Source organism: Carassius carassius, chromosome 42 (genome assembly GCF_963082965.1).
Source record: "Carassius carassius chromosome 42, fCarCar2.1, whole genome shotgun sequence".
NCBI classification, from domain to species: Eukaryota; Metazoa; Chordata; class Actinopteri; order Cypriniformes; family Cyprinidae; genus Carassius; species Carassius carassius.
This window is the reverse complement of record NC_081796.1, coordinates 21178061-21202610: the sequence shown is the minus strand read 5'-3', so window position 1 is coordinate 21202610 and position 24550 is coordinate 21178061. Positions and strand designations below refer to the sequence as shown.

General features: G+C 35.6%; 1 protein-coding gene across 5 annotated transcripts in view; it reads left to right on the top strand.

Moving 5' to 3' along the window:
• Window positions 1-15121, top strand: part of LOC132124164 (collagen alpha-1(XI) chain-like) — a 71944-nt gene extending 56823 nt beyond the window's left edge. For all 5 annotated transcript variants that reach the window (XM_059535043.1, XM_059535045.1, XM_059535042.1 and 2 more), the window contains 21 exons: window positions 230-283; window positions 531-584; window positions 715-768; window positions 1416-1469; window positions 2125-2232; window positions 2942-2995; window positions 3153-3206; window positions 3899-3952; window positions 6298-6351; window positions 7231-7338; window positions 8065-8118; window positions 8257-8310; window positions 8914-9021; window positions 9825-9878; window positions 10180-10215; window positions 10306-10359; window positions 10450-10696; window positions 11147-11259; window positions 11731-11799; window positions 13488-13721; window positions 13804-15121. In XM_059535043.1, the coding sequence (XP_059391026.1) occupies window positions 230-283; window positions 531-584; window positions 715-768; window positions 1416-1469; window positions 2125-2232; window positions 2942-2995; window positions 3153-3206; window positions 3899-3952; window positions 6298-6351; window positions 7231-7338; window positions 8065-8118; window positions 8257-8310; window positions 8914-9021; window positions 9825-9878; window positions 10180-10215; window positions 10306-10359; window positions 10450-10696; window positions 11147-11259; window positions 11731-11799; window positions 13488-13721; window positions 13804-13950 (1818 nt within the window). In that variant the 3' untranslated portion in view covers window positions 13951-15121. The remainder of the gene's footprint in view (window positions 1-229; window positions 284-530; window positions 585-714; window positions 769-1415; window positions 1470-2124; window positions 2233-2941; window positions 2996-3152; window positions 3207-3898; window positions 3953-6297; window positions 6352-7230; window positions 7339-8064; window positions 8119-8256; window positions 8311-8913; window positions 9022-9824; window positions 9879-10179; window positions 10216-10305; window positions 10360-10449; window positions 10697-11146; window positions 11260-11730; window positions 11800-13487; window positions 13722-13803) is intronic.
• Window positions 15122-24550: the final 9429 nt, after the last annotated feature.

Below are 24550 nucleotides of genomic sequence, written 5' to 3'. Positions count from 1 at the left end.
CGCCAATTCTGAAATGAAGCATTATTGCTGTCCTCCGGTAACTGCATCTGAGCCAGATTATTCTTCTCTTTTCATCAGAGGGCCCATTTTTGCCTCACAGCAACAGTGTGACTTTGCACATTTGTTTGCACAGTTGCTGATGTCAGTGTACTATAGTATATAAAAATATGGACATTTATATTATTATAAATGCACATAAATACAAGAATATTCATTTGTTTTTTCAAAGGGTCTTCCTGGACCACCTGGTGAGAAAGGAGAAAATGGAGACGTTGGTGCTATGGTAAGATGTTTTAACGAATTATTAACTATAGTTGTAAGTTTTTATTAATTTATTTTCAACTGCTTTTGACACAACTTATTATTTAAATATGAAATAAATGAATACAGGAAGCCTTTAAGGGTTCGGTTTATTCTTGTGTTATTTGGTTTTTATTTTTATTTTGCCTTAGTAAAATTTTATTTTATTTTTGTTTTAACCTACATCTATTAGTAAAGTCTCATTCGTCTCTCTTCTTGTTTCATTTCAGGGTCCCCCTGGCCCACCTGGTCCCAGAGGTCCTCAAGGTCCTTCTGGTGCTGATGTAAGACCATCACTCAACATTGAACATTTTTCCATCTGCAAATCCATTAAATTACACCACTTTAACTAAATGGCTTTAGCGTTAATGGTTTTCACGTATGCCTCTTCACAAATTTACTTTTTTATTGAAGGGTCCACAAGGTCCTCCTGGTGGAATAGGAGGAATGGGGTCTGTGGGTGAGAAGGTAAGAATATTCCCAGCTCCAGTGTTTATTCCCAGAAATATGGTGTCTATTGTCCTGTTTCAAATCTCTGTTACAGACTTCATTCATTTATTATTTGTGTCATCCTTTTGTCTGAATTAGTACAACAAAACGATTAATGCCTACATTACCACAGTTCTGAAAATACCCCTCCATTTCACTGCTATTTGGCAGGCCCATAGGCCATCAATATTTAATGCTGTGGCTGGCTATGGAGATGAATTTAGAATATGTAACAGGTCACCATGATGTTACATCCATTAGAAGCCAAATGTTATGTTCACTACAGCCCAGACCATATAAGCTACGAAACAACCAGGAAACAGCATGCAGCTTTATTTAGCGAACACTACATATGATTAATTCCATTAGCAACTACTTGACATCTCTGATCTTCAATCATAAGGTAAAGCAACAAAATGGCAGTGCTACTAATTGTCTAAAGTTGAAGAAACTAGAATTACATTTTCAAATGGAAGTTCAACTTTAACTTCAGTATGATTCATTTGCACTTTACCTAGTAGAAAGCTGGAAATTCTGTCTTTTCGAGTTGAATGGAATATTGTTAATATTTTACAATACAATTATATGGTGTTGTGCAATACCTTAACTAGTAATATCCTTAACAGGGTGAGCAAGGAGAAGCTGGAAACCCCGGACCTGCTGGCGAGCCTGGACCTGGGGTAAGTAAAGTTTTCACAAGAGACCTGTGTGGTGGTGCGGGTAATCACTTCCTGTAAGCGTCTCGGGCTCTATTGATTGTCTCAAATTAAGCGGCCATATATTCATATAATGAATTGCTTAATACAGTGATATTTGAAATACAATATTGTTCACACTGTTGATAGGTTACTTCATATCATGAAAAATCTAATTTCCCTTGAACTTTTAGAATAAGTGTGATGTAAAAAAAGTACTGTTACTGTTACTCAAAATGCCTATTTATGGACAGTAAACTTGAAAAAAAGCAGCTTAATTTCTTACATTTTTGACACCAGAAATACTTGAACCTGTGACTTGTCTATTAACACATTAGCAATGCCTGGTTGGTGTTCAGAAACCTTGAGTAACATTACAAGTGGATATCAGAGGGAAAAATCAGTTGACTAAAGCTAAAAAGTAAACTTTTTGTTATTTATGGAATATCTAAATTTGTAGACTGAAATTCAGCCTTTCAAAATTCTAACCTGTCAATACTGACATGAATGGCTGATTAACTTTTGAATTGCTATATCAAAATGTAGAGCATGGCTGCACTCATTGTTCTCAGGGCTTTTGCTCATGGAGTGCCTCAGGGCTCTTTATTCGGCCCTTTCATCTTTATTATATATGCTGCAGGGCCCAAAAGGTGAGAGAGGTGAGAAAGGTGAAGCTGGTCCACCTGGTGCTGCTGGACCTGCAGGTCCCAAAGGACCCCCTGGAGATGATGGACCCAAGGGTAATCCTGTAAGTATAGCTGGCATGAGATCTTGTTCATGTATAAGGCATGAAATGTTAGAAGCCGCTACAACAGTGAGGTGAGCCTCACTGAAAAAAATAAAAAAACAAAAAACACTTTTTTAGATGGATTATGCTGATTAAATAAGAGAAGTGACAACTGAAGTGAAGTGACATGACGTGTTGTCAAGTATGGTAATGCATGCTCGGAATTTGTGCTCTACATTTCACCCATCCAAGTGCACATACACAGTACTGAACACACACACACCCAGAGCAGTGGGCAGCTATTTTTGCTCCGGTGCCTGAGGAGCATTTGGGGGTTTGGTGCCTTATTCTAGGGTCTCACTTCAGTAGTGGTATTGAGGGTGGAAGAGAGCACTGTACATTCACTCATTCCACCAACATTTCTTGCCAGACCTGAGACTCGAACCTGACATCTTCAGGTTACAAGTCTGACTCTTTAACCATTAGGCCACAACTGACCCAAATATGAGACATCCTCCTCTAATTAGAAATTATTAAAGCATTATATGTGTCCAAGATGAATAAAAGATTGCAATTCATTTGAAATGTTACTGTGCCTTTAACTGATAAATTTTGTTTTGTAGGTCCTAATAATTGTTAAGGACATTAAGTACATATAGTAAAAGAATTTAGTGTTTAAGTTATTGACACATCGCTCTGTTAAACCCGTGTTTTCAATCTGTTAATATAGGGCCCTGTTGGTTTTCCTGGAGACCCAGGTCCACCCGGTGAGCCAGGTGTTGCTGTAAGTGCCAAAATCCATCACTAAAAGCCCTTTAAATTATTATTATTTGTATTTGTTACTGGTCTGATATGACTTTGAATGATTAAAAAGTCTTTGCAGTGTAAATAGTCATAGTCAAATTAATTTGTCTCTGAAATGTTGTCTATTAAATTATCAGGGAATAGATGGAGGCCCAGGAGAAAAAGGAGAGGATGGAGAGTCTGGCCAACCTGTAAGTATTAACAATATTTAGGTGCAATACCTTTGACTATATTTTACTAAAAAGTCACTTTTTCAATTTTTTTGTTTGTCTTCCAGTACAATTTCCTGATGTTTTCATTAAATTGCAAAGCATTGTTTTTGCCTCTAGCATAAGTATATATACAGTACAGATAGATTAATAAACTGTTGTTTGAAATATGGAAGTCAAACATAATTGCATAAGCATAATAAACTGCAGTCCTTATTAACATTTATTACAGTAATTTGGATATTCCAGTGCGAGGAAATTGGTTAATTTACCGTTAAATTCAATGTATCTGAATCTGCAGGTTTACAAATGTGAGTGTCTCACAGAGACCCATTTATAAGCTACACTTCTATGAAAATTTAATGAGGGGAGGTTTGTTTTGTGCAACAAACTTTCACAGAAATGCTTACAGCTTCCCTTCTCTGATCAGAAGTTTATCAGTTTAGAATCAAATCAATCACACAGCTGAATAATTTTGTCAAATTGTATCCATCCAACATTAACATGCTTTTGAAACCCCAGTGTCTCTTAATTGTGTTCAGTGAATTTCACAAAATTATAAAAGACAGTTTAGTTATGAAAAGTTTAGTTTTAGACCTAAAGTCTATTATCTATTATAGGCTTGGTTCAGTTGTGTTGTTTTTGTTTCAGTTTCTTCCTTCACTCTGTTATAGGGACCTCCTGGTCCTTCTGGAGAAGCTGGCCCACCTGGACCTCCTGGCAAAAGAGTATGTATAGTCTTCATCACTATTATATTTTAAGCAGCATCCATTTAGTATATTGGTCAGGTATTTTTGATCATACTTGGCATGGAAAACAAGCCTCCTTAATGATCAATATTTTGTATTTTCCAAGGAATAGACAAAATACTCTTTCTCACTCAGATTGGAACAAATAAACTTATACTGATATTGATTTATTGATTGAAGATCCTGACCCATGCAAAACAGTCACATTTTTGTTTAAAGACATCAGCACAGATGATCGTTGCTTTTCACTCAGGGTCATACTATTCAACAGCAAACCGAAAAAAAAGAAAGTCCTTCACAGGATGATGAATAGTGCATAGTAAATTATCAGACTGAAATCGAAAACAGCGTTTAAATGGCATCAGAGCCAGAGCTCATTTCCCCCACTGCAGTCTGACATCTCTCTCAGGATGAAAGAAGAAAATCAGTCCAGACGTTATATTGATCCCAGGCCTGTTTGAGTGACAGCGATGAGGGGACGGCGGTGTAGAGGATGTTACTGGGGAAGAGGAAATATAACTGTCACATTTGGGACAGGAATTCAAAATCCTCTCCCACTGCAACATCAAGAGACATTTGTTCTGCCAAATTATACCCCATTGCCTCTCAGAAAATAGTTGTTTCGCCAGTCACTAAATTAGTACATATTTTTTCCGGAAGGAAAAAAGTTAACTTTTTTAGATTTAGATTGTATTAAGGTGTTTCTCACGGCACACTATCAAACCAGCAAGTGATATATCAGTAGTTCCTTTTGTCTTGTGATATCAATTTTGCTGCATTTACACTGAACTTGCATTCGACCCTTTGTGATCTTGATGCACAAAATCATATAATTGTATTTTACTTTTATTTAGCACATTTTAATGTGGAAAGCACTAAAACATTTATCTTAAAGTTCTTATCCTTAGTTTTATTTGAAGTGAACCTATTTTATGAAACTGGCAATGGTTGATTGACAGGTTAGTGGGCTGTTCTTGCTATGGTCACGTCTTTCTGATGTTTTAGACCTTTTATTTATTTAGTGTATCAGTTTTGACCAGATCAGCTAGAACAGATGTTAGTACCAAGTATAAATAACTGCTGTACCCCCATAGTAGTACTTTGGAGTCTCCAGGGGTCACAGATCCTCTTGTAAAGACTCTTACTATATGGCAAACAGCCCTGGTTGAATTTTAGTAGCCAGCCCTAGCAACACTGTACTATCCCATTATTCCTCTGTAAAGCTTTATGGCATCTCTTTGCACACACACATCCATTATTTATGCAAAATGTAGAGAAAACACCACTCGCTTTCGCAATATGCTTGATGGAGCTCTCCCTGGAAAAATGATACACTCTATCAGCATACATGGATAGTAATGGCTGATGTACTGTGGCTAGAGAAACTGCCATTTCATCATCAAAGGTGTTTTAATCCTGCAAGAGGAAGACGCTCACAGGAAGACTCATCTTGTAGAGTTAAGTCTCCTGCATCAATAATTCCGGCTAGAGCTTATTTTGCATCAAACACGGAGACGTTCTGCTTTCTCAGCATTTTACAGACCGTGGTTGGAAATAAATATGGAGATTCCTTTGCTTATTCTCTCTCTTTTTGTTTCTTGCCGTCTGTTCAGTCTTGGACCCAAGAGACAGTCCCTAGACTATTAACTATCTTGAGAATTATTGAATTTGGTGAATCTTCCAGCTGTCATTAGTTGATTTTTTCCTGGTCTTCATTCAATTAAAATCCCACAGGGGAGTCGAGGGGAAATTGTCAAGCAGGTTTTATCTCAGCAACTATGTGTAGTATAAGGTCAAAAGTCCAATTAAACAAATGTATATTTTCTCTAGCAGTTGTTTTATATGCTAGTTTCAAACATTGAGTTCAATTTAATGAAGTAGATTTTAACTGGAAAGTTGTTGCCAGGGCAAGGGCATTTTTCATAAGTGTCAGGCTGGAGCAAGCTGTCACTTTTTAAGTAGTAGAAATCCATATTTTTTAACATTAAAAAAATATTTTAACCATATTTTTTATGAATATAATGGTAGAAATGTTCAATAGCCAAATTTCCTTTAAGGAAAGTTTTTTTTTTTTTTGTAGCCAATTGTTCAAGGAAATATTCACTAAAAATGTGAAAATGTGACAACTAGCCCTGGTCACCTTTACTGATGACAGAATGAATGAGTATATGTTAACACAAAAGACCTTCAAGTGGATCCATTTGCCCATTAATAGCCATCAAGCAAGATCCCGGAAGTGCTACCGTGATGACCTTTTTCCCATTTGTTTTATAGCCCAGCCGAGAAAAAAATCTCAAATAAAATGTCCTTTTCTCTATCCACAGGGACCCCCAGGGTCTCCTGGAGCTGAAGGCAGACAAGGAGAGAAGGGCGCCAAGGTAATGCATCAACCTCCACTGCCATAATTAACGCACAGCGAGCCATGGGAGAAAAGCACATCTCTGACAGAATGACGGACTGACTCACTGTTAATAAGTGTGGAAAGACGGTCACTGTGGGACTGAAGTGTGTAGGCTGTGTTTTAGCTCTAGTTCATCAGCTTAACCCTTATAACCTAAATTGCATATGTGAAGCATGCCAATATTTTTTTATGTTTATGTGTATGTTTATGTTTTTTATGTTTCTCACCTCTAATTAGTCATTTATATTATACAGTATAATTATATAAATATATAATAATTTCTAAAAGGTACACTACCCTTCCAAAGGCTGCATTTATTTATTTGATCCAAAATGCAGTAAAAACAGGAATATTGTGAAATAGTATTATAATGACATTATAATGACTGTTTTCTATTTTAATATATTGTAAAATGTCATGTATTCCGGTGATGGCAAAGCTGAAGTCCACAGTGTCACATGATCCTTCAGAAATCATTCTCATATGCTAATTTGATTCTCAAGATTGATTTATTTTATTTTATTTTATTATTTTATTTTTTTTTATCAGTGTTGAAAACAGTTCTGCAGCCTTATAGTTTTGTGGAAACCATGATACATTTTGTAGAAATAGAAATAGAAATAGAAAAATTTGCATACATTAGATAAATAGAAAGTTAAATAGAAAAGAACAGCATTTATCTGGAACATAATTTTTTAAAACGTATTATTATTATTATTATTTTGTATAACAGTGTCACTTTTGATCCGTTTAATTCATCGCTGAATAGAAATATTAAATTATTTGAAAAACAAATCACATTGACAATTATGTTTAATTTAATTTAAAATTAAAATGTATTCTCTCTTTTCTTAAGGGTGAGGCAGGAGCTGAGGGTCCACCAGGTAAAACTGGACCAGTTGGCCCTCAAGGCCCTCCTGGAAAGCCTGGTCCTGAAGGTCTACGAGGAATCCCTGGTCCTGTGGTGGGTCCCCGTGTCACTCATCAACTAACTACACATCTTAATACTTACACATATACACAGTGGCCCTTAATAGTATTAGGACACTTAAGATGCACTTACAGTACTGTGAATTTAGTATTATATATATATATATATATATATATATAGATATATATATATATATATATATATATATATATATATTGAAACCAATTGGCGTCCTCTATGATGTTTAACCTTTTCTTTAAACATTCTCAAGCTCATGAATGTTAATTAGGTTACATGGCATTTTACCAATAATTTGAACTGATTACTACTCACCACTGCCAGTGCAAGTGGCTTTTGGTCTTAAAGTTGTCAGTGTACAAGTTCAGCTATGATTCTTTTCGTTGCACTGCGGACAAGCAACACAATGGAGTTCATGCATTTTTAAGTGTGGCTTAAGTACTAAAATAATTTGTGTGGCCACTGAATAGCCTAAATGCACACACACACACACACACACACAAGCACACAAGAACAGAATTATATGTTACACCTCACGGAATAATAAATCACCTCTCTTTGAGTTTACAATCTGTAACTTGCTCTTGTACAATCTGTATCTGTTTCTTGACTATTTGAAAACATTTTTTGTAGTATCTGAGCTATTAATCATTGTCCAGCCCACAGTAAATCAATGACAGACCATAAACAAAAATAAAAAAGGTGCAGTAATGGCTGTTGTAATTGGATGGATTTTCACAGGGTGAACAAGGACTTCCTGGTGCTCCTGGACAAGACGGCCCACCTGGACCAATGGTAAGAAGAGAGACCCCATTGCCCTTACTCGTTCTTTCTGTCTGCCTTTCACCCTCTCTCTCTTTGCTGTGTGTGTTCGTGTACATGTGGGTATATGTGTGCAAATTGAATTCTTACTGTTGGTTCTTTGATATTTAGGGACCTCCTGGTCTCCCCGGCCTGAAAGGAGACCCCGGCTCTAAGGGTGAGAAGGTGAGTGACATTCTATTTCTTTTCCTGCCATTTTTATTAATGTGGTGTCTTACATTTCAGAGAGGCTCAAGGTCAAAGATAAAGACTAGATTTGGTCACTCCAGGAAGCCAGAGGAAAAGTTTCACAGCCAGGGGAAAAGTTTAAAGTCTGTTATTGTCTTTTAGTGTCACAAGTTGGGCAAAATATTTTATTTCTTCATATTTTACCATGCAAATGTATTTATTTAAAGTAAATAATATTTAATATATGTTTTTTGTATATATCTGTTAATAGTTTTTTTTAAGTTTTAGGGAGTTTGTTTATTTGTTTTGTTTTCATATTTAGCCATGAAAATATATTTATTCATATAATGTAAATACATTATATAGTTTTCGTTTATTTTTTACATTGTTAATTTAATTAAATTGTTATTTTTTTTTGTCTTTGTTTTATTTTTTCGTACTGAGCCATAAAAATTTATTTATAATGTATATAGTCTTTGATTGTTGGGATGAGGCTTTGTGCTCATAAAACCATTGCTGTCTGTACATATTGCATAAAAGTTGACCATCAGCTGATCTTCTGATCTGTGACATCCAACATCATATGCATTTTTCTTCTAGGGTCACCCTGGTCTTATTGGTCTCATCGGACCCCCCGGTGAGCAGGGAGAGAAGGGAGATCGGGGTATGCCTGGTCCTCAGGGCCCTGCTGGCGGGAAGGGTGATACTGTGAGTCACTAATGATTTATCTGTCCTTTCCACCCCACCACACAACAAATGTTGTACCTCCATCAGCGCACCAATCAGGACTTCTCCTCCTGTAATGCTTGTAAATTAAAGTAACGACCCAATGAGACAATAACGTCTGCACTTATTGCATCTGTGTACATCATCATAATCGTGTTATGGATGAAGCTGTCATGAAAGGTTCTCAGAGCCAGCGGTAATTCTATTACACCAGACGTTCCCATCAAACACCAGTGCGGTTACATTTTTTTTCAAAGTCGAACTGTGAAATGTTTGTTATTCTATGCCTCGTTGAAGAACCATACAACATCTGCCTTATGCAAAACCTTAAATGAATAAACAATTAGAAATTGCACTGGACTCATCTGGCCCTTTTTTCAGTGGTTTAAAGCAATGCAACTTTAAAAACAATTATGATTAAGCTTAATGAAACTATAGTCTCCCCTTATGTGAGTTTGGAAATAAAAATTGAAAACGTTTCCCACTAGACAGATTTGCGATCTGTTACTGCATCTGTTACTGCAACAGAGGCTGCATTTCTCCCCAAAGAATTAGCTCAAAAGTCCTTAACTATATTGAAATGTAATGATCAGTGTGTAATACACACCATAGCATTATAATTAACAAGAGTCATTTTCATCTCTGTGACAAAAGAATTGTAGTTTTAAAGACAATCACTTCACAGTTGTTAAAAGTTAACCAACATCTTACAAGCTTGTTTTATAGATCCATTTACAAATCGATAATATGTTCTAGTTTCTAACCTTCTGCTCTTTAAACTGCAGGGTATCAGTGGTGCTTCTGGTCCGATTGGCCCAGCTGGTCCTCCTGGATTGCCTGTGAGTCTTTGCTCTGCTGCGGGCATCTTGCGTTCAATGTTGTACTACATTTTTACTGTATTTTTTATCAATAAATGCAGCCTTGGTGAGCATAAGAGACTCCAAACTGTTGGATGTTAGTGTAAATTGATATTAATTTCATTTAGGAACAATTAGAACAATTTTAATGAAGTAAATAATCTCATTCAGTTTTCTCTACAAATTCAAAATTGTAACTATATTTGGCAGGCTCAACTCTTAATATATGTACATTTTGCAAGCCAGTGTTCATAAAATGCATTTCCATTTTTTTTTTATTTAGGGTCCACAAGGACCAAAGGGATCCAAGGGTTCATCTGTAAGTACCACTTTATCACTAATCAATTCGGTGGGCTTGTTATAATGACGTTAGAAATGGACTTATGGTTTTTAAATCGTCTTCTTGCAGGGTCCTGCTGGTCAAAAAGGAGACACCGGGTCGGCCGGACCTCCTGGTCCTCCTGTAAGTGAACTTCTGCTTGCTTCAAGGAGATTTTAATTATATAAGATGCAAGAGGCTCATGGAGCGCACACTCATTTTCTCATTCCATAGGGTCCTCCTGGTGAAATCATTCAGCCTCTGCCTATCCAGAGGCCCAAGAAATCCCGTCGCTCCATTGACATGCAAGCGGACGAGGCCGACACCATGCTGGACTACGGAGAGGGCATGGAAGACATCTTCGGCTCCTTGAATAACCTCAAACAGGACATCGAGCGAATGAAGTACCCCATGGGCACGCAAAGCAACCCCACACGAAGTTGTAAAGACCTACAGCTCGCTCACCCAGAATTCTCAGATGGTAAGCAAATGAGGTGGGGGGTAAAGGAGACACTGTTCAACAGATAAATCTGGAAAACATGCAGCGTTTGCTGGTTTCCAAGCTACTCAGGAGGTATTAGCTGTGCTTCTAAAATTCTAAACCTGTCACTCAGGAGGATTTGAATAACAGCAGCAGCAGTTGACGGCTGATTGGGAAGATGTTTAGCATTCTGCGGACTCCAGCAAGAGCTAACCTCTCCCTCCCAAACCATGGCTTACAAAATGCCAGCTCTTACACTGACCTTTCAGAGCTGGTTTTACCGCACTCGCATAAGCCTGCTATTTTATTTACACAATGCATCGCCACTGCTGATGCCTGTGAAGTGTGTGTGTTTAGATGTGGAAATGAATAGTATGTGTTCTAAATGATTTCCGACTGTACCCTTTGGTCGTTCTAGACACTGATGTCTGATGAGGTTTTTTCTCTCAGGTGAATACTACATCGATCCCAACCAGGGATGCCCCGGGGACTCCTTCAAAGTGTACTGCAACTTCACTGCAGGAGGCGAGACCTGCATCTTTCCTGATAAAAAGTCAAATGGAGTGAGTGGCATTCTGGAAGAACTAGCCAATAACAGCCGGACAAGATAACAACATCTTCACTCTGTCATATAGAATGCGTTTTCACTTAAAGACCACAGGAGAGCCTTTTTATTAGTATGATTGTTACTTATTGGAGATGTAGATCCTTACACATTTTTCCCCTTATAAATCAAAAATTATAAATATGCACTTCTACTTTTTTAGAATTACTTGAAATGTTTTGTCTTTCCAGCAGCTTATACTGTAATGTTTATCAGTGCATTCAGATCCAAATGATCAGGAATAGAGGTTCAAATTAGATCAAATTTGTTGCATTCCTATTACTGGAACAGATGCTGTGTTAAAAAAATAACTGGGTTTAATTTTATTACATTTTCTGCTAAAGTGGATATACTGTTCATTTAAATCTATACGCACAGCTGGTCTTTTGCTGTTATGTTTTTTCACGTTTTTCTTCCTCTCATCTTTAAGGTAAGAATATCTTCATGGCCCAAAGAGGTTCCTGGCTCCTGGTTCAGTGAATTTAAGCGTGGCAAAATAGTAAGTGCACTTTCTCGTTCTTCTTTCATCTCCTACTTTATGAAAAACACCATCTTGTCCTTCGAAACTAAAAGGACCTGAGTGGTCTGCTTAGTCTTTTTTCTTTACTCAACCATTGGATAGACACCAGTAAGAGCTGAGCTTTTAAATACTGCTGTCACTGTAGCCCTGGGTCCATCAACAAGCAGAGCACACCCACCCACAAACACAAGAACACATACACACCGCATTCATGTTTGATGTAGTTGAGAGTTATGAAGGTGCCGCTGCACCTCTGTGAAACATACTGGTTTTATGCTTCTGGTGTCTGTTCCTACTGTTTTCTACTTTGTCAGAAGCAATGTTTTTCTATTATTCAGAGTTCCAACTTTACCCGTTTTAAATCAATGTATTGGACCCTATGAAACCTGTGACTTGCTTTAAAATTAATACTTCTAAGCAATCTTGTATATTTAATGCTGTCAAACGATTAATCGCATCCAAAATAAAAAATTTTGTTCACATAATATATGTATGTGTACTGTGGATATATATATACACAGTATATATATATATATATATATATATATATATATATATATATATATATATATATATATATATATATATATATATATATATATACACACATGCAGCATATATTTTTAAAATATTTACATGTATATACATTTATATATGTGTATTCTTATATTTTATATTATATATAAATATATTTAATATATAAACGTAACATTTTTCTTAAATATATACATGTACATATGCATGTGTTTGTATTTGTTTTATATATACATAATAAATATACACAGTGTACACACATATATTATGTAAACAAAAACTTTTTATTTTGGATGTGATTAATCGTTTGACAGCACTAATGATATTATATTATATTATATTATATTATATTATATTATATTATATTATATTATATTATATTATATTATATTATATTATATATTATATTATATTATATTATATTATATTATATTATATTATATTATATTATATTATATTATATTATATTATATTAATATTATATTATAAAATTAACAAATATATATTCAAAAATAAGAGGATTTTATTGAGGTCCCCAAACATAATAATAAAAATAATAATAATAATAATAATAATAATGAGTTAATTGTTTGGCTTTATGTGATGTTTTAAACATTATTGTTGTAAAATGTCCAGCTATTACTGCAGATATTATTATTATTATTATTATTATTATTATTATTATTATTATTATTATTATTATTATTATGTTTGGGGACCTCAATAATATACAGTTTTTTTAATATATATATAAAATATATTATATTATAAAATTAACAAATATAAATTAAAAAATAAGAGGAGATTACTGAGATCCCCAAACATAATAATAATAATGAGTTAATAGTTTGGCTTTGTGTAATGTTTTGAACATTGCTGTTGTAAAATGTGTTGTAAAACTATTATTGTATAATAGTTTTACTATTATTGTATATATTATTATTATTATTACTATTATGTAAATATATATATAAATATATATATATATATAAATACAAATACAAAAACATTTGGTGTGCCAAGTGAAAATGTTGCTGCTGCTGAACAAACTCTTAAATGTTGAATCCTGAAAACCTTTCCATCTAACCTTTCTAAATCTTTCTAACCTTTATATTTTTGTTTTCACCCTCAAGCTTTCATACGTGGACGCAGAAGGCAACTCAATAAACATGGTCCAAATGACGTTTCTCAAACTACTGACAGCCTCCGCCAGGCAAAACTTGACCTACAGCTGCCACCAGTCGGTCGCCTGGCACGATGCCACTACGGACAGCTACAACAGGGCACTACGCTTCCTCGGCTCCAATGACGAGGAGATGTCATATGACAACAACCCCTTCATCAAGGCCCTTTCAGACGGCTGCGCGGTGAGTCTTTCAACATAGATTTAAATATGCATCATTTAAATATGCAGTGCACATTTCTGACTGTGGTTTTCTCGTCTTATAGATGAGGAAGGGCTATGGAAAGTCTGTACTGGAGATCAACACTCCCAAGATCGATCAGGTTCCGATCATTGATGTGATGATACCTGACTTTGGGGATCCCAACCAGAAATTTGGATTTGAAGTTGGTCCAGTCTGCTTCCTTGGATAAAAAACACAGACAAAGAAAAAAATATCTATAACTTGGCAGGACAGGACGGGTTAGCGCACGAGTCAAGACTTTTTTTCTTGATCTCATCAAACCATCAAGCCCCTGTTCATGCTACATGCAAGTTTTGAATTAAAAAAATGGGGTAGCGAACACGTCTTACCATGTATAACCCAGGAAAATACTTGTTGCCCTTGTAGGGCAAGGATCACATGACATGAAACCTGTTATGGAACGAAAAGGTGAAGGACAACGTCAAGCCAAGGCAAGCGGTGAACCTGGGAGGTCCACGAGATGGAAAAAGAGAGGACCTCTCATTCGGAGTTTATCGGTGCAGCGCAAAAAATAAAAAATAAATAAATTAAAAGAAAAAAGACGACAACAGTGGTGCTTGTTAAAAATACAAAAAAGAGGTGCTATGAGAAAGAGGATGTATTTTAATAAAACTGTAATTATTATTTTGTACATTATTGGTGTTTCTGAATCCACTTCAAAACTTGCATGTGTACAATTTCGTCTGAGTCTTAATTTCCAAATCCCTCATGAACATTTATAAGTTATAGAACTGAGTAAATAAAGAATTAAATAATGATATTGTGTGGATGATATTGTGTACTTATTATTAAGCAAATAAAATACAGCATTCAAACATTTCCCTATTATTAATTGTAATGTAAGTCCTTTACTGTATATATTGACCATCCCGAAGTCGCTCCCAGTTCGGCCCACTGAACACAAGAGGAAGATTCAACAGCACATGCAACACAACTAATGTTGTCTCCTGTGCTAGATTTAAGTAATCTTGCCATTCATTCACATTAATAAAATTTTTGTTTGTTTTTTGTTTGTTTTTAGGATTTTTCTTTCTTTTTTTTCAGTTGTAGATCCGTCGTATACCTCAAATCTTGATAATAACCATACTGATGCAAGTCTGGTGTGCCCTGTATATACCTTGGTTATACAGTTACATTTATATATTTTGGGTGGGGATTTTTTATTTTATTTAAATATTTTTAATGGGGGAAAAAAACATCTGTTAGGCCTCTTTTTTTTGTTCAAAACCTTCTGTGAATGCAATGCTAAGGCCTTTTCGGTGACCCATTTTTGTAACTAAAATGAGAAATTGTTTTAAATGTGCTTTTTATAATTCATTTCATTATTAAAAACTGGATTCCAACCAACCATGAAACTGAGGTGTGGATTGTTTGTTTGCCTCCTTAGGTCAGACCGTGTGTTCAGTATGTGCCTTTGTGTGATTTTATCCATTATGGTAAAAAAATAAATAATAATAAAAAAAGTTTTAAATGACATCTTAAATGTGCAATTAATTTGACCGATACCTTCAGTTTCAAAGATATCATCATTTTAGTGCCAATAAGTGAGCTGTAATATTCCAAAACTGCTATGGTTAAAATAAATGTTTGCTAGTTCATGCATAACACGTTGTTTAATTACTTCCTTGTATCATTTATCATGCATTACAGCTCATTAGCAGGTCATCTGGGATGCCTGAACAGGATGAGAACAGCGTGTTTACTTTAGAAAAACTTTAATACTCGTTTCATACAGGTCCCTCTGGCTCCTTTCCTAATCGAGTGCTGGAAGCTACACAATCTGATGGGACCTACACATGGAGTCTCATTAGGCACTGCATTTAATATGAAATCCCCATCTCCATTTCAGCCTGTATAGTAAGAATAAACCTCTCTCTATCCGCTGTTTGATGTCTCTGTATCCTCAACGGTTAGATCAGCAGTGAATTCTATGCATTATTATTGGACAACTCTATTCAAGCTTTCAAAGGAATGCCAATTTGATATTTTTCTTTAGGCAAAGACTTTGAGTTTGCCATTTCACCATGAGCCTTTGTGGCAGGCATTCTCTGCTTAGCATTTAAAAAGAAAAATTCAAAGGATCTTTGAAAAGATCTCTCTGGATGGACTCCATTTGAGCAGCATCTTAGTCTCTTCAATAACTTTTCTGCATGACAGGGCAATGGTGTAACACTTGATAACAGTGACTTAAAAATACAATTTAGTGGGAGATGCATTTTAATTGAACAAATTCACACTCAAAACTTGTCTGGAGGTTTGTTGCCTAATCAAAGTCTGGTAACCTCTTTATAGTCGAGATAAAAGTGAAATGGTTTTCTCACAATATATGCTTAGTCAGCTTCACAAACATAAAGCGGAGAATGCTTAAAAGAACATGTGCCTGCGGGAGTGTGTTTTTGTTCTTATACAGTGTGAGTGCCAAAGAAAATATCCATGTTTATAAAGCTTATAAAATCAGTTCATGCTTTCTTAGTAGAGCTTGCAGGAAGCTGTTCCTCCTCTATATTATTGTTGCTGGTGGTTAGAAATTGTACATCCTAAGCACACAGCCAAGACAAACAATGGAAAGCCTTTTTCTCAAAGTAAATGCATGAATAAAGATACAGTATCTACTATTTGGGGAGAAAACCTGAACTGAATGATTCATTTTTAAGTACGAATGAGCCTCTTTCTGATTCAGTGTTTCAGATATAGTAAGTTAACAGATCTCTGACCTGGTCATGTCTAACTCAAAATGAGCCAAACATTGTTATTAAGTGAATTTTGGCTAGACTAAGACTTTATGTTGATTGATTAGACAGACAATGATTGACAGTGACACCCTCCTGTGATTCAACAGTAAGCTACTGTCAGATGGACACATGTATCATCCAATCATGAGAAGATGTGACTATAAGCCCCACCCCCATCAACTGCATTGCTCTACTGGGTACATGGACACTTGAAAGATGTAGTTTGTCTAATTTGTTCCCCAAAAATAATACTAAAGCAGAGGTTTTGCCTGTGTTTTGTCTCCTTACTTCATCAGTAATTACCTGAGCTGTCCAACAATGAAAACATTCAATTAATTCTCTGCATGGGTTGTCTTTTGCAGCATTATTGTGGAATGTAGGGGGAAAAAAACACCCACACATCTCACATCAGGGGCCGTATGGGACCTGTCTGTCTCTTCTCCGTCTCCTCAAAGGCAGATCAACAAAGATCAAACAGGCTGGCCAATAGCTTTAACTTTGAATATTCAAGCTGCATGGGTACAGAGAGACGCCACGTAACTGCCAGCCCATAATTCCCTCAAAAGGAACGCTAAGCCTCAAATCATAAAACAGCCAGCCATTTAAAAAATAAAAAGCAGGAGAGTTTCCGTTGCTGTCAGTCAAGGCAATCCTCAAAGAGAAACGCTGAAAGAAGAGCAGCAGATATTCTGAATTGCTAACCTAAAAGGTAGCCGTGCATTAAAAAGACTCTAAAACAAACTTAACGAGAAATTCACACTATTGGGATTTCTACTGCAGTGAGGATATGAAGCTGTATGCAAGTAATTAAGTCTGGCTATTAGAAAAATGCACAAGCGGAGAGGTGTTGTAAAAGCAACACTGATTATGATGGGAAGTACAGCAGGTGGTGTATGGATTTGCTGTCATTTACAGTAATGAGCATTTAACGCCGGTGGGCAGGTGTAATTGTACACATAACTTTCAGAACTTCATGGCCACCAACATCTCATCACTGGGAGAGATATACTGTAAGCTCACTGTATATAATGGTGGTTGAGCTTTATTACTGGCAAACACATCTTTTCAGGCCTGACACCTTTAAATTCCTTTATACTTGAGGATGTCAGAATTCACAGGCAATTTCACAACAGTCCAAGCATGATTTCAAACCAGTGCAGAATGAACACTAGACTATTACTATTGTAAAAGTGACCAGGGCTAGTTGTCACACTAAACTGTAACCATCATGGTTCTGAATCAAATGTCCAACAAAAGCTTGTTTTTTCTTGTTCAAATTCCGATATCATTTAAATTTAGCTACAGATTTTCGGTAAAAAGGTGAACACCAGATCAATATCTACTACTAGTTTCTTACCCAGAAGATTTAGAAACTTACATTTTAAACACAGTTTTGCCATTTACTTTGTATTGTTCTACCTAAAAAAAATAGTTTTAAACAAAAGCCTCAGCAGAGGCTGTGCAGCACTGTGATACAGTGTTTCAAATTAATTGGTTAAGTAAATGATTCAGTGACTCATTTATAAAGACACTGGCTGTTTCTCAATTCCAAGAATGCAAAGAAACAGACTTGTGTTCTCATGTAGACCAGTCTTGCCAGGCTACCTTAGATGAGCTAACTCGGACACGACACGAGGACACAGAACGCATCTTTGTGAGTACTGAGATGCACTGCAATTTTCATATTATTTTATATCTCTTTATCATGTGTATTTGTGAAAATGAGTATGTATATTTGTTACCTATGCTTTGTCAATGTTAAGACTCTTTTAAATATGTCAATAAAAATACTGCAGGCTTTCTCCAGGTCTTTATCCCTTTATTTAAAAAAAGCGCGCGCGCGTGTGTGTGTTTGTATGTATGTATGTATATATATATATATATATATATATATATATATATATGCATAGAGAGAGCGAGAGAAATATTGGGAGATAAGGTTTAAAAACCCTTTAAATAATGCATTTAAATAATTTACCTTTAAATTTAAATACCCAATGTGCTGAAAGCTTTACCATATATTTGTCAGGATCGATCTGAAAACCAATGATCAAATGAAAAAAAAAAATGGCTGCATTGTGATGAGTCTGCTGTAACATCCAGATACATGGCAAATGGTCTGCTGTTTATTGATCATTTGATCTCAGGCTGTTAAGGGTCAGGGCAGCTAAGTCTCTGAGACTGTGAGTGTGCGTGGGAGGAGACTAGCCAATGGTTTTCCTTTAATAAAAGAAGATTTGCTAATCTCCTTCACCTGCCCCGTGTTCTCATGTGCACAACGAATGAGTTTAATGGGTGGAAAAGTGTTCATTATGGCAGAGGCATCAACTAATGAGACGTTACTGCTCACAAGTGTCATTAAGATCCAAAGACAGCATCTGATCTTTGAACTACACTGTAATAACAGCTTGTGTGTACATCTTGGAGTGTCTGATAGCAGTGGTGTATGTGTTTGGCTACGCACTTATTATTTTTGAGGAAATATCAGTCCTGGTTCACATGTTGCTTTGTGCACATTTTTAAAACCTTTGTAAAGCCATTTTTAAATAGCTACAGTTTAAAACAATTAATAAATAAATAAAGTAAAATTGCATTTGGAATGTAAAGAGGATTGTGAAGTAAAATATCTACCCATACCTTGAATGCAAGCAAGTAAGTCACTATGGATAAAAGCTCTAAAATGCGTAAATGTAAATATGATAATTCTCTCTAAATTAACCGATAAACTCACCTAAATTAAACCAATCGATTATTAAATCATGAGAAATTCCCATTCTAAACAGTGACACGGGGCAGTGCAGTCAACTGTCAATGACGTTCGTTACCCTTTGTTACGCCTTTACTGACATAGAAACCACATGACAACAGTGTTGTGGACAAATGCGGAAGTAGTGTCTAGCGTACAGCAAACCACTAGCTTGCTTCAAGCAGTTCCTTATTTACTTCTTGCACGTTTTATGGTGGATTGTGTTACTTATTTATGGAACATAATTACTTCGTGACAAACTTCGTGACAAACGTCAACTAGAAAGAGATGCCGGTCTCAGTTGTGTCATACTCGACAGGTGAGTTGTTTTGATTCGTATCTTTACAGAAAATGTATGCTATTATAACGATCAGCAAGATTAGTATTATGGGGCATACACGCCAAACGCGGGGCATCGCATCTCTAGACCCACGCGAGGATGCGTCTGATCCATAGTCTGATCGCGTCTTTGCATTGACTTTGTATGTAATCTACTCACGCAAATCATTGAACTCACGTTTGCTATGTATGTTTGAATGTACATGAGTGTATATATTTGTTGTACAAGTGGTAATCGTTTTCGTATCATCTGACTAAACAGTAATCAATTAATTTGATAATTTACTGTCAAACTATATTTGCTGTATTGTTGGGTATAAGACAAAACAAATCCCATCAAGTCATCAAACCACACGATTGTTATTGTTTTGGTAGTGTGCCCTCTAGTGGCAGATCCTACAACCTGTACCTTTAAATGGGAACCAATTAAAACTGAGTCAAAATATAATGTGTATGTAACATGATAATTGAATAACACTGGCCTGGAGAATGTCCTTTCTCTTTTTATTTTATTTATTTATTTTTTTATCATTTATTTATATATATATATATATATATATATATATATATAAATGATTTACCCATTTTTCATTAATTATTAATCATAAATTTTTTTAAGTTGCATTCATACTCACTTGAATCAAGGCATCTTCCCTTCTTTCAAAATTGTCTTTTTTAAAGTTGATGTCTGCACTCTGTTATATCAACTACCTTCAGTACTCAAGGATATCAATAAAATATAATATATTGAAATATAAGGAAGACACTGACACTGACGTGAATCTGGCAGAAAGTGAGCCCTCGTCACTTGTTTGTCTTTCATAGCGCACACGGACTTCAAGGGTATAGCTGAGACAAGAGGCGAGGTGATCAGAGAAAGAAGAAAAGCGATGCTGAACAGGGCCCGAGGCACTCAGCGAGGTCTCCCTCTCTTAGAGACCTGAGAGACTGTCAACACGGAGCCCCACTGGGCTGCCTTACAAAGCTTCCCATCTACCCTCTTCAAAGACACCCCAGCATTTGAATAAGTTCAATCAGGTCCTGCTGCCACGGACTGTAACGTGATGCAGCCAAGTGTCGAGGCGAATTACGCTCAAACCTCCAGGCGCATCCACCTCAGTGCTAGTGGCTCTCAGAAGATGGTCAGCGGCACCAGTGGGACAGGCTGAGTGGGACAGGTGAGAAGATTGTGTTCTCCAAGTGAGGAGGCGTATCACCTCACAACTATGATCAAAGTACAAATCAAAAGACGGGTAACTGAGAGCCCATGTAGGAGAATACTGAATGCAAAGTGGCTCTCATCATAGAATAATCTGTGAAAAGATGTTTTATGGATGTACGTCCTCTTGGGCTGACTTTTTTTTTTGATGCAGAGTCAAGCTTTGCAAAAATTCACTCACAAAATTATATATATATATATATATATATATATATATATATATATATATATATATATATATATATATATATATATATGTATAATTATATAATTATTATTATTATTATTATATTTTTTTTTAGATGTTCCAGGAAACTTATGATGGTTTTGATCCTATTTGGGAGAGAATAACCCCATATTGTAGGTTGGTTTGAAGCCAGGCCTCAGCCAGCAGTCAATACATAATATTAAAGTTACATTAATCCCATATCAACAGTCTAAAGATGAATCAGTGGCTAGTTTTAAATTGCCTGACTGATGAAGTTAAGTTAACTCAAATTAAACAATGGCACAAAAAGATCTAATGTGATGTGCAGTAGAAATAAAGTGTTATTGTGTTGTCTCAGAGCCGTTAAGCCAGAATCTAGCAGTTATTTGACACTGTGAGAGGGAACTGTGCTCCACAGATCGGTATAAATCTTCTGCCAAGCCTGCTGCTGTCCAAGTGCTGTTAGTATGGATTGGTTAAATTATTGATGACCATGAAAGTCTGTGTTTAGATGGCTTAGTAATTACGGCTATCTGTTTAAGGAATTAAACATGGCTCTGCTCAGTGTCATTAGCTAAAATTGTTCTTTGGAATTGGAAGTTGATTACTTCACAGTAAACAGGTCTGAGATGACATGAAACAGCATCGGCAACACATTTTCCTTCCATTATATGAAACTTAAGAATGTTCCCGGAAAAAGGCACAAGGCTTTGTACCCTCATATGAAAAGCTGATACTAATTTCACTTCAATAAAATGTTTCAAAGAGAAACTTTTTTTCTTTTGAAAGACATACTGATGAAACGTGAAATTTCAAAATACAATTATATAATTTCGAGAGAGAATACAATAGTGTCCTCAAACTCATTTCCAGGAACAAGAAAATTATATTGACCTCACCTGAATTATAGTTTGCAAATGAGCAAGGTCTTTTGCACAGGATGAAGAGCATTTCCATGAATTCATATTTATGTTAATGCAAACATGTGGTATTTGTGTGATGAATACCAAACCATATCAGCCACAGGAGATCTTTCTCAGATTTAACTGTCAACAATCACAGGGCATCTTCCAGCCTGACTGCAGTTCCCTGCTCATGTTAAAAAGATTAGAAGATTAGACGGCTGATGAGTACACATAGCAGACACAGTTATGTCAAAGAAGGCAAACAACATCCCAAAAACAAAAAAAAAAGTCTGGAGACTGTCTGGGATTTTTTTATGGGTTTGTGTTTGAATGACTCCCTCTGCCTCAATTTAAAAGTACCGCTGTGTCTAAACTGCAAGCAAGAAATGTGACAACAAGATTGCTCCCATTTTGATCAACAATGCTGTCTACATCACAATGCTTGCAGCTTGATTATGATGGTAACAATATACAGTAGGCTGTGTATCAATTTGTATACTTTTACTACAGTATACATACTGTATACAGTACAGTATGTACTTTGCTGGTGGTGGGAAATTACACACTTTTGAGCATAAAGGCCCATACATTCCAAGAACGATAAATGTAACTATTAAAAAAAATGTATATACATATATAATAGATAGATAGATCATCATTTACTCATCCTCAAGTTTTATGAGTTTCTTTCTTTTGAGTAGAACATAAAAGATGATATTTTAAAGAATTGTGTACTTCAGTGGGGAAGAAACAAATATTTAAATGGTTTGAAGTCTGGGGCAATTATCCAATCATATAGTCATTGCCAGCGCTTACTATAAGATGTGAATTTGCTTTGTCTTTTGCCCTAAGGGAGTTTTGCAGAAGACATAATTCTTTTTTTTTCTGTCCCACTTTAACACTATACCCACACTGCAAGCGAATGACACAACAAAAATATACCCTCTGTCCCAATTTCCATACTTTTCATACAAATTTAACCACATTTTCTGAAGTGTGACAGTAGTTCAAGCTATTTTCATAGTAATGTAGCTACTTTTTCAGCAACAGTGCAGTGTGATCGAAGGCTCTACTTCTTTCAAACACAATCACAACACACTCACCTAAATGGTCTTCTTACTTTCTTCATATGATGCATGCAAGATGTTATTCATTCTAGTGCACTGGTACATTCTCTCACTTCCTTTCATACAGTATGTAGCGCTGGAAAGTCTGTATCAATTCTCCTTAACTGTCCTCTGATACAAAAGTCTGATAAATTCTATTGAATCAGTTTGTTGATAGATAAATGATCTCAGTCGTCAAGGGAAACTCATTACAGTGTAATTGCTCAATATGAGCCTCAGAAAGCAGCACTAATAAATGAATCAGATATCCACCAACAGACACTCACACAGAAACTGACTCAATAAAACATCTATCATTGCTTTTTATATTTTTTAACAACCCACAACCCCAAGATTCCATTCATATTTCCAATAAAGTAATAAACCGACTTGTGTATAATGACTCTTCAGCTGTGGAATGAACCTGATTTGTTTGGCTCTATCTGCTATATTTGTTTGGAAGCTTTCTTTGCCAATCCACAGCAAGTTGGAAACTGTGGAAACAAAAGTGACTATAGTGTCTAGCGTGGCTTTGTGTTTCCAGCAGACTGTCGATGACAGCTCCTGTGGCTCCAACACTCAGACCACTTGCATATTGTTAGTCAATTAGACCTTGTTATTTCCCATATGAGGAACGTATTTTTGTATTTTGACAGGAGCTGACAAGGAAAGTAAAAGGATTATATGGATTTTATGTAACTCCCCAGGCTACAGTCACTCCGCTTAGCATTTTTCATTAAACGTTTTATGCTGAAGTGGCCTCAGGTCTGATATGAATTAGTGTCTTACATCCTGTGATGTTGTAGCACAAAAACTCAACAATTTGAGAACCTAAGAACCTTTATATTTACAATAAGAGGACAATGTTAGAAAAAATTAAACCATACACTTTTCTATAATTATTTATGATACTATCTTGAGGACCAATTATGTCATGTTTTTGGTAAAACAGTTGTAATTAAGTGTTTCATGACTATTTGTAGATTTGTAGACTATATGTTTTATAGCTAGCTTTTTTTTTTCTCCCTTTACTATAAATTACATGTTTCTGGCAGGAAATGAAAGACAAGGTGACTGGGCATTACAATGCTATTTGCAATTACCAATAAGCAACATATAAAACATTTAATACATAAATAAATAAATACATTATTAATAATAATAATAATAATATAAATGCTATCCTAAACCTAAATCATGCATCATGCAAGCTTCTATGACTATTTTCATGGTGAGAAAATTTTCCTTCAACCATGTCACTATATATATATATATATATGCTCTTGCTAAAAAGTATAGAACTATATTTTGTTTAAGTTAAATATTTCTGAGTAAAAGAGGGTTTCTCATGGGGATAAACCCAACACAGTCTAATAAAACATGCTTCAGCGATAAGGGATTTTAACAGAAAGAACATATTGGTCAAGCTTCTTCTAAAAATAAAACTTGTGTTATCATGGAATGGCCTATTCGTTATCAGGTATAAACAATCTGGTCCCATTGGTTTAAAAATT